Source organism: Siniperca chuatsi, linkage group LG3 (genome assembly GCF_020085105.1).
Source record: "Siniperca chuatsi isolate FFG_IHB_CAS linkage group LG3, ASM2008510v1, whole genome shotgun sequence".
Classification (NCBI taxonomy): Eukaryota; Metazoa; Chordata; class Actinopteri; order Centrarchiformes; family Sinipercidae; genus Siniperca; species Siniperca chuatsi.
In genome coordinates, this window is record NC_058044.1 from 29,761,761 (window position 1) to 29,772,205 (window position 10,445).

A 10,445-nucleotide genomic window follows, 5' to 3' on the forward strand; every position below is an offset into this window, starting at 1 on the left:
TGACATGGAACACACACTTGCGTAGGTTATGCTACAAACTTTCAGTCCCAAAAGGAATAGGCTGTTACAAAGACACCATGTCACACTTTCCAATGAAACCGTAACCATACAGTTGTTTAAATGTGAACCACTATAAGTCTCTGTGGGGAAATTAAGAGTAACATTTAGCACAAGTGATAACAGGAAGATGAAGATGAAGAAGATGTATGTAGGCCTACGACGGTTTTCAAAATGCCGCTGCCAATACTAATGTCCCTTTGCGAGTACAGTACAGCTGTGTGTTGGTTGACAAAAGGGACAAAATGTTACAGAGGCAAACATGTACCTACAGTAATGAAACAAACAAGCGAAGTGTTGGAGGAATTCTGCGCCCCTTCTCCGGTATCCCGGCGCCCCAAACAGGAGCTGAACAAACGGCTAAATCCTCACCTGAATTTTCCGCTAAGTAGGAGAACCCCGTCACGACCAGAAGCAAGCCGCCGAACAGGCATATTTGGATTAAAACCAACTCCTTTCGCCTTTTCCGTCTCGCTTTGACCTTCTTCTGGTTCGGCATCACTTGCATCGGCCGATTCCGGAGTCGGACACCCGGCAGAGACATCCCCTCTAACGTTACCGCCGCCACATCCATGCGGATCTCCGAAGTAAACAAAAAACGAGCAACCTCCTTTAATTCCCAGGGAATTGACTTTCTCCCGAGAATGGATGAAAAGGTGCAGGCGAGGGGTGTCAGTGGAGCAGGGGGGATGTTAAAAAAAAAAAAACTAAGTTGGAAATTGGTACCGCAGGGATGCTACGAGGGCTGTTTGGCAAAAACGGTGAGTTTCTGGCTGGAAAAGCCGGGTTTAGCTTCTTATGTCATGTTGAACTGTGGTTTTGGAAGTAGTAAGGCAGAGGACTGCTGCACGAGCCCTCCATGGATGCGTCCGTCTGCTGAGTGTTGAGGGAGCGAGACACAGTGAGAGAGCGCGCGAGCGACGGTGCGCGTGGGTATGTACGCACACACAGACTAACGTGAAACCCAGGTCAAAATGTGTATGCTATCTGACATTGGAAACTTTTTATTACCTTATTATTAGTAGTAGTAGCCTATATGTGTGTGTTCGAGTAACTTTCTATCCATATGACACTATACTTGTTGGTATTTTTTATTTTATTTAATGTACTGTCAAAGTTAAGGTTGTCATTAAAGCTGCATTACTAGATTGTCTGAGCACTTAGCAACAAGCTGTCAACACAACAATGACATTTTTTTCACCTCATAAAGTTGATATTGTGAACAGTCGCCTACTGACACATCCATCAGACACAAAGCATTTGGAGTTGTTACTGGCCACCCGACGAATATCCACTATTTACTCTCAGTATTTAGCCCTGGCTGTCTAGCAAAATGCTCCACTGTGTTCCCCAGCTAGTCACCAGCTTTGTCTGTCTGCTGTTTGGGACTGGCTAGGTAGTGTGTGCAGTGGGTTTATCTGAGCTTTTTCACTGAAAACAGCTGCCTGCTGCAGCAGGAGACAAGGGTGATGAGGGCAGTGAGACTGAACCAAAACAGTTGAGGGCCAGAAAATGACAACAATGAGCTGAAAAGATGCTAAAATGCTCTGTAGAGGTGAGGGGAGCTGTAGAGTCAGGTAATAATTCTCTGTGTATTTGTTAGTATGAGCAACACCTTTCACATCACATGTAGCTATTTTCCCATTGTTAATATCAAAATATTGATTAGTGCAGCTTTAATATATTGTAAGTATTCAGTAAGTAGGCTATATTTAAAAAGTAAGCGTTCTTGTGTCAATTTGCCAGTTATGAAATATTTATCAAATAAGAACATAAGTGCATACAGTGCACTTGGACGCACTTCTAGCAGTGATAGTCCAGTGGTTAGTTGCTGAATGGGAAAGCGCACAGATCAGTCGGGTTATGAGGACTTCTGCCACAGAAAGCAGGAAAACTTTGTCTTCCAAGTAAGGCCCCATGAATGAATGTGCACCTACACGTGTGTGAAACAATGCTGAGCAAGTGCCTCTTCCTTGAATAAAAGAACTTTGAATATATATATATATATATATATATATATATATATATATATATATACGTATTTTATTTTGAATTCACAGCTATTCAAATAGTACAAAAGTGTACTTTAATGTTCAGGTACAAAACCACACTTGTCATACTTCAAATATATTTACAAAATAGTGTAATATTTTTGTGCAAGTACCCAAAATTACATGAATATATATACAATAGATTAAAGCACGTCTTAAGCACAAAAATATACTTCACTGTCCTTTTTATGACTTGGGAACAGACATTCATTGATACATTTGGTTAGTTTTGATTTGGCTCTTTAACTAAATTTTGACAATACCATGTATTTTACAGTGTATTGCTGAATAAGGATATAAAGTTCGGTTTGTGAAACTGCATTGGCTTTCTAATAACCTTACTAGTTCGTGGACTAATACCACTCACCCAAAACATACACAAATCCTGTGGGCAGCAGCCAAACACTACAGTACAGCGATGCCTTCCAGGCCAACTACAGCTTCTACAAATAATAACAATAATAATGTTATCATTCTAAAATATGTCAATATCTCCGCCAAAAGTGAATGCCATTCCCTCTTAACATGGATAAAACAAAGTTTCTGTTGCTCTTCAGACATTTGGTCTATTCTATTATTACACGGATTGGATGTGGATTGATTTCACTTGTACATGTTGTTTACTCACTCACTGCATATCTGTGTCTACAAAACATAGACCGCCCATAGATTTCACTGTGCGTCTGCCATTTCTGATGAACTTCAGGATAATGGATAATACTTTATCCTGGTCAATTTTGTTTCTCGATTGTCGGGTCTGAGGTTTCATATAAATAGCACTGGAAACTTTCCAGCAAGAATGGAAAAAGTGGTCAGGGCTCTAGGCAACTGGTTTCATTGTGCTTTTTAACCCTTTGGAGCATGAAGCTTAGACTGATAAAATAAAAGACGAGAAGTTAGATGAGAGATGTGACTGAGAGTTGCCAAAGATATTTTGAAGAAAAAGAATCCACATTTATGTGTCCAAATAAGATAAACACACTACCTCCTTTTTAGCATCACTTATGGCAAGCATATTCTAGTGACAATCCACATGACTGGGGACCTTAAAGCTAGCATGAAACCTGGCCTGTCTAACTTGCAAAGCGAGCTCGGACTGGGCATGGAGTTACCAAACAGGATGAATTCCCTACCTCTCAGAGGCACACAAAAGAAAAGAAAAAAACGTAAGGGGAAGGAGGGAAGAGGAAGGAGGAGGGGGGCAACAAATTAAATCCAGTTAAATTGTTTTTCCATAGCCAGTGGGCTTGGCAAAGGACTCTCACAAAACGCACACAAGATGTAAGATAAGTTGTAGAGAAGACAAACCAGAAACAGTGTGGTTTCAGATGTAAGAGAATGCTTGGAATTTAACCCACTTTCCCATGTCAGACTGACACCACGCCCACTCCCACTGCCCCACAGGTCGGGGTGTCCACACACAGACACACAGCCATGTTGGTTTGAAATACACAGGTGATTCCATAGATCGACAAACCTTGAACATCTGCTCTACTCAACACACCCTGTTCTCACCCCGTTACAGCTGTGATCAATTGCAGCCTTCTCAGATGTTTGGTACAGTACATCAATAATCCAAGGCCCCCACAGTCTACTTCCTCCTCTCTTACTGTAAAGCCTGTCTGGCATTGGGATCACACTGCAGTCATTGTAGAGGAGAGCTGCAGTTCTAGTCCAATTTGAAGCAGTACTAAGGCTAGCTGGTTAGCAGACATATTTGGGTCATGTCTTCCCTCTCTGAGAGCTCCCAAGTCCGGGCTACAGCAGCTCCTCTCCACCACAACATAGAGAAACCTCAGCTCAGCACCATTGGAGGGAGAGCATCGGAGTCTTAGAAAAGAAAAAAAAAAAAAGGAGGGGGGCGATGGTATGGTTGGCCAGGAATAACTTGCTGAACTAAAAAAAAAGCTAAACAGCTAAAGTTGGGACAGTATAGACGGGCCAGGTGGTGATGCTGAAAGGAGAAATAAGGACAAGCACCCCTGCTTTTGCATCACATAAAACAACAAGAATAAAACAGTGGAAAAAGACACACAAAACGCAGCATAGATCACTTTTTCTATTGACATCTTTATAAAATGGCAACAAAATGTACAATCAGATCTGTCCAAGTTGACAGTGTAATAATCAAAAACATTAATAAATAGTAGTCTGCCCAACCACACGGGTGGCAGTGTAATTGAGACAAACAGACTTGTAGTGACTAAGCTGAAGCTATTCGATCCTAGACGTAAACTTGACTACAGCTGTAGCGAGCGGTATGGCAGTATCCCTCCCTGCAGTCAAAACCATCATTTCCTCTCTGTGGGTACGGCAAGGCGACAAAACATACAGACATACAGGTAATCTTTTAGGATTTTAAGGTCCAACTGAAATAACAATTAGTCATCAGTTTATGCAGAAAAAGATCATGTGAAAGAAAGTGATTTTTAAACGTATTGCTAATATTCTTTTTAACAATGTCTTTTAAAGATAATTTAGAATGCGCCTTTGGCCTCCGAGCCTCTGAGTGGGAGGGCTGATGTAGGTGTTTACAGTGTCAACCACAGAGAGACAATGTAAACAAACTTAAGTCCGTAACTGTAGTTTAAAAGCTAAGGACATATAGCGTTTTGTTAGCAACGGCATTAAAGAGTAAGGACCACACCATTTAGCAACTAAACCCTCCAATGTTGACATGTGCAGGTACGTTTATAAGCTGTTCAGCTAACTAGCTAATTAGCTATCTATCCTGACGTTAGCAAGGCACTTTTCCCATGGTGGATCTTTGTTTGTTAGCTAATTTAGCAAGCTAAGATGCAACACAAGACATTTGTCCATGCTTGTAGGAGGAAAAGGAGACAAGCTAATTTAATGTGGGTTGTCGGAGGCTTTTTTTTTTGTGTGTTTTGTTGGGTTGCTGCCTAGCTATGAAATATAAATTTCCCCCTTTTGCGTATTGATTTTTTCTCAAAAGAGAGCACAGGGCATGTAATTTACAGAGCAGCCCTGTGTGCTGTAACAATTTCACTTGGACCTTAAACATATAGTCTATTCATACAGGTACAATAACCTTTTAAAACAGACTTTACACATGTAACTACCTGTATACAAATCATGAGGTGTTACTGGTGCAATAAATATGCATCAATTGAATATGGATTCAATCTCTCTTCATCAATCTAAGAAAACTGGGCACTGTCTTGTGGTTAGACTTTGCTACTTTGTTTATACCTAGCCAATCCTATCTGATCTGATATCTGGAGGAGAGAAGCCAAGCAAGGGGACGATGTTCTGTGACAGGCCAAGCGAATCCTGCTGATTTCCAAACAGGAAGGAGGACAGTCCACGATCAGGTGTAAGAGTTACTAAGGATTAAGGCCTTCCTGAGGAAACTTGGCTCACCGTCATGTCCCCAGTATGACATCTGCACGAGAGAAAACAGAACAGAATCATTTTGGTCTCTGGATCTTTTCATTTGTATTATCATCAATCAATAATTGCCTAGGTAAAGTATTTAAAAGTTTAAAGCGTAACTATGCAACCTTTTCTGAACAGCAGCCACTGTTGCCACAAGTGGCAATAACAGGATAATGGCACATTGTCTTTTACTTCATTAACATTTTACTTTATTCAGTTACACAGCAATATCTACTTAAGTTTGCTAACATTTGCCACTTTAAGCTACTGGTCATACCAGATCAAGTAAGGCTGTAGCAGCAAAACCTCCTGAGCATATGGAAATGGAAATGAAAAAGGGCGCCTTTTATTGCTTCTTTATTGTAAATTTAAACAAACACAGAGAACCAAGTGAAAACAAAAAAAAAACATGACTAAACATTAGTCCAAAAAAGATATGAGCTAATGTTAGCTAACAAATAATGTGTTTTTAATCATTTATTTTTTCAAAAGTAACAGTCTCACTTTAAAGCTGTATTAATTGATTTTTTTGGCCACTTGAGGGCAGCGGAACAAGCTAAAAACACATTATCGCCATTTTATCACCTTGTAAAGTTGTTATGGCGAACATGTTAGCAAACAGTTGCAGTAGCAAACCTATTTACACATCCAGCAGACAGGGAGAAACAGTAGCATTCATTTGGAGCAGTTTTTTGGCTACCTTAGGGATGCAGATCCAATAGTCACTCTCCTTTCGTCTCTGTTTCTGTGAGCAAAGTTGTGGTTGGAGAATCCAAACCAATAGGCTGAAAGACACTAAAACAGTCCAAATAGCTGAGGGGAACTGCAGAGTTTGGTGATAATTCTGTGGGATCATCACTATGAGTGACAACTTTCCATTACACACCGATTCATTGCTAAATACTAAAAATACTGATTAGTGCCGCTTTAAAGAAAGATTGCCCTTATCCAGAGCTATTTTAGGAGAACAGATACAAATTCAGTGAGAAAAAGTGATCAATGGGGAAATTGGTATTAGCATTTTATTGGCAGATTTTATCAGCAGATTGCACAAACACAGAATGTGACTGTAGGCTTTATTGAATATAAAAAAGGCACAACATTGTGAAAGCAGCCATATAAAAATTTAAAAATAGAAATTACATATACTCACTGAATATATCTCTAACAGGTCTGTAATAGGTGATTTGCAAACATTAGAACAGCAGTTGACAATGTGGGCTAGAAATTGCTCACAGCAGCCTGACGAGCAGCAGAAACCCTTCTTAATAAGCTGTTTATATCAAAATCAGAACACTGCAGACACGAAGGAAGGAAGACCAGAAAAGATAATGGAGGACTGTCACAAATTACTCATTCGGAGGAATGCTCATGTTTAAGTCACGCAAAGCAAACCCCGGGAACACCAATTCCCTCTTTAAAATATGCAGCGACAGAGCCAAGCAAGCAAGCCCCTTGTCTGACATCTCTCTTACATCCAAATTCCCTCTCCTCTCACCACAGTGCACACATTTCCAGAAGTGCTGTGTGTGCACTCCCCTGCTGAACACCCAGAGATGAAAAACCAAATAATTCTCTCGTCTTCTCAGACTGCTTCTTCTTCTTCTTTCTCATTTCCCCCTCTTTCTCCCATCTCCCTCTGTCTGGCTCTCTGTCAGACAAAAAGGCCTTATGTAATGATGTGCTGAAGCCTCTATGTCGTGGGGCACATATTTACCCAACATGCACTTGGGGATTACAGTGCAGGGCCCCCTGGTGTAGAGGAGTAGAGGACTACAGGCTTACAAGGTCCCACATGGGACAGGGTGTGTGTACGCACGTGTGTGTGTTTATGGAGACGCTATAGACAGATAAAAATGTACCAAACAAGACAAAAATAATGCAACACACCTCATTGGTGAATTTCAGACGTCCATACTAGTGTCAGACATGCTTCTGTCTGTATATAACTAACAGCGGCCATACTTCCTGTTCCTCTGTCCACACGCACTTAGACGCATTGGTACAGTTAAAGTGCGGGTGCAGTGCCAGTTTGACGGCGTATCCGTTTATGTGCGTGCCTGCCAGAGAGTTCACACAGGGAGAGGAGCTGTGCCACGGGAGCCAGCAGCAGCAGCAGCAGCAGCAGCAGCCTCAGCATGGAGAGCAGAAGGGACACAGAGAGAGCTGACTCAATGCCTCCCCGTCTCTATTCTCCCAGAACTTCTCTGTTTTTGCACTAGTAAACAAATACTGAAAGCAAATAAGAGCAACCCCAACCCCTGCTCTCCCCCTCCTCATCCCCGCAATATGAACCACAGAATGAGAAACAAACAGGTCTGTCTCTCATGAGCGTTGCTGAGTTTCACATCAACGTCAACAATAACAAAGAGAGCAGCCACGGACAGGAAAGGGAGAAGTGGAAAACAGAGATACTCCTTTTTTCCTCTCACTGCACCTTTAAAGCTGCCATATTGTACTTGACACAATGCACTAATATAATAAATGGGAGATAACTATTTTTGGGGGTAACTGTATTTGTTGACAGTGCAAAAGACAAAAAAACAACTGTGCAATCTCTTGCAAAAAGGCACAGCTGTAAATGTTCTAAATATTGTTTCTTTCTCAGGTGTTCAGGTCTATCAGGGTTTCTGAATTTCATACAGAACACTTTTTAATTTAATCTAACTCTTTATATTTATAAATGAGAGGTATAAGAAAAAAGGAGAACAGAAAATATGAAGTCATAGTAAAGCCAAAGCACCAAACAGCAGAGAGACGAATGAAGCATTTAGCAGCATATGAGCCAGATATTTTTCTCAGGAGTTTATGGAGATGAGAACAGAGCTAAAAGGAGAGTGAATATAGGACTTAAATTCATCAGGTGGACACAAACACAACTTAAAATGAATGGTAATGTTGTTCTGTGTCTGCTAGATGTGTAAATAGGCAACTGCAACATGTGTAAACTGCTAACACATTGTTAAGGTGGCTAAAAAACCCAAAACAATAAATGATAATTAAGTAACAGATTTATTACAAAATGCTTAAAGGTTTTATATATAAACTTTCAGAAAACCCTTGTTAAGACACGCAGACACGCAGTGAGACCAATTGAATCTACAGGGATTGCTAGTTGACGTAACAAACTAGTGTAATAAGAGAGCCCAGCAACAACGAAACGAAACATTTATTGTATGAGCCGGCAAATCAAAGGGCACTCATTGCTTTTTGAGGATCGTGGATGGCTCGAGCCTCGGGCCGGAGAAAACATTCGTGGGCAGATGACACCTTTGGCTTTTAAGTGAACTGCAGTCAGCATCCTGTTTTAGGCGCAAGCTAGCATCGTGCTAGGCATCGGCCAAAAGTGACATACACGAGACTGAACGCTGAAATGAACACTGAATGCTGGAAAATAAATTACAATGATATTTAGAATAAGATTACTATCTGTAATGTTCCTATACTTGATTTAGAACATTGGCGCCATGATACTAACCCCATCATCCAACACCACAAAGCAACCAACGCCAGTCCCACACCGCGCAGTCAAGCCACATCCAGCCGGCCAACCCCAGCTTAGCTTAGGTTACAGTTAGCTAGCTGCTCTTGACTAGTAGAAAGCAATCGTTATACACCTTTGCTTTGTACCGTTACATCATTTATTGTTGGTTAAAATCAACACAGTTTGTCTTAATACATAAGTTAATTTCATGGATCACATTAGCTGGTGACGTAATTTGGCAAGCTAGCCAAATAACATATCCACTCAGATAGTATTTTGCTAGCGATAATGTTAGTGAGCAAGCAAGCTAACATTCGCCAGCTAAAACCACAATATCACAATATATTTCACATGCTTTGCAGTAATGTTAGCTTTGACTTTGGACTTTGTGTTGGACTGTGTGGAATGGGTGCTGGTCATTTGTTGAGGTTAGCAGACTCAATTTCTAAGCTAACGTTAGTTAGTGTCACAGTCACACACTGTTGACACTGTGGGGAACATAGATGTATAATAAGACTAATAATACATCCATGGTGGGGAAGCGCAGAGAGAAGGCACTCAGGAGCGCGCATAAACGTCACATCCTTTGGATTTTCCCGGAAAAACCAACCTGAGTCCTTTACTTAGAAATCAGTCCGCAGGCTGTTAGAAACAACCGAGAAAGTTGAGGAATGTTTCATATTTAAGTAACGTTACAACCCGTTGACAAATTGGCGATAAAAAGTGATTAATACATCAAATTAATGCGTAAAAGGCTTCAGAATCTTACATATGGCACCTTTAAGAAGGGGAAATAATATGCAATTAATATACATTTAATATCTCTCTGCGTATAAACCTTGTGTGTACTGAAGCCCATTCGTTAGGGGTGAGAAACATAATTTAGACTTTAGCTGCAAGTGAAATGTTACTTGTCATTACTTTTATGGAAAAGTGACTTTGGTACTTATTCAAAGATGAGACCAACATTTTAAATTGCCAACAACATATTAAGGTAATGAAGAGCAGCTCTGAAAGGGGCTAAAAATACATTTTTACATTTTTAAGTTATCTTGCGGTTAGTAAAGCTGAAGTAATGGGGAAAAAAACTTTGCTGGTATTTTTTATTGACCCTAAATATCATCAAATATGATGAATAAAACTAAATTTACAGTTGCACAAAAATGTATCTTAGAGGATTAGCCTTTATAACATGCTGAATGATTCAAGACCTCCAAGAACACAAGAAATAAAGAAAATGAAAGACGTGTGATGTTTTAAGGACCCGCAGACACTGGTGTGTGGTGTGTGTATGAGCGTGTAATAAATGTGACTGCATGCATTTGTGTGTATTTGTATGTACATCTCCTAGGCTCCCTCACTCTGCTGACCTAGGGCTCCCTCTCTGACGACACATCACCCTCGGCTCCACTACTGGCATTGTGGTCATGTCGGGAACGTTGGGTGCCTTTCTC

General features: G+C 40.6%; 2 protein-coding genes across 4 annotated transcripts in view; both read right to left on the bottom strand.

The window, feature by feature from the left end:
- Nucleotides 1-4,032, bottom strand: part of LOC122873706 (sodium/potassium/calcium exchanger 3-like) — a 64,096-nt gene extending 60,064 nt beyond the window's left edge. The window contains exon 1 of the mRNA XM_044190781.1: nt 430-4,032. Within this exon, the coding sequence (XP_044046716.1) occupies nt 430-631 (202 nt within the window). The 5' untranslated portion in view covers nt 632-4,032. The remainder of the gene's footprint in view (nt 1-429) is intronic.
- Nucleotides 4,033-4,158: 126 nt separating this feature from the next.
- The window catches only part of dtd1 (D-aminoacyl-tRNA deacylase 1), an 18,905-nt gene continuing 12,618 nt past the window's right edge, over nt 4,159-10,445 (bottom strand). The window contains exons 5-6 of one of the 3 annotated variants that reach the window (XR_006377498.1): nt 6,208-10,445; nt 4,159-5,514 (exon numbers count right to left, since the gene is read on the bottom strand). The exon at nt 6,208-10,445 is cut by the window's right edge and continues 72 nt beyond it. Coding sequence is in view for 2 of the 3 variants with exons in the window: in XM_044190786.1 (XP_044046721.1) it covers nt 10,362-10,445 (84 nt within the window). In the remaining variant the exon portion in view is untranslated. The remainder of the gene's footprint in view (nt 5,515-6,207) is intronic. The other 2 variants (XM_044190786.1, XM_044190787.1) reach the window with 2 other exon arrangements.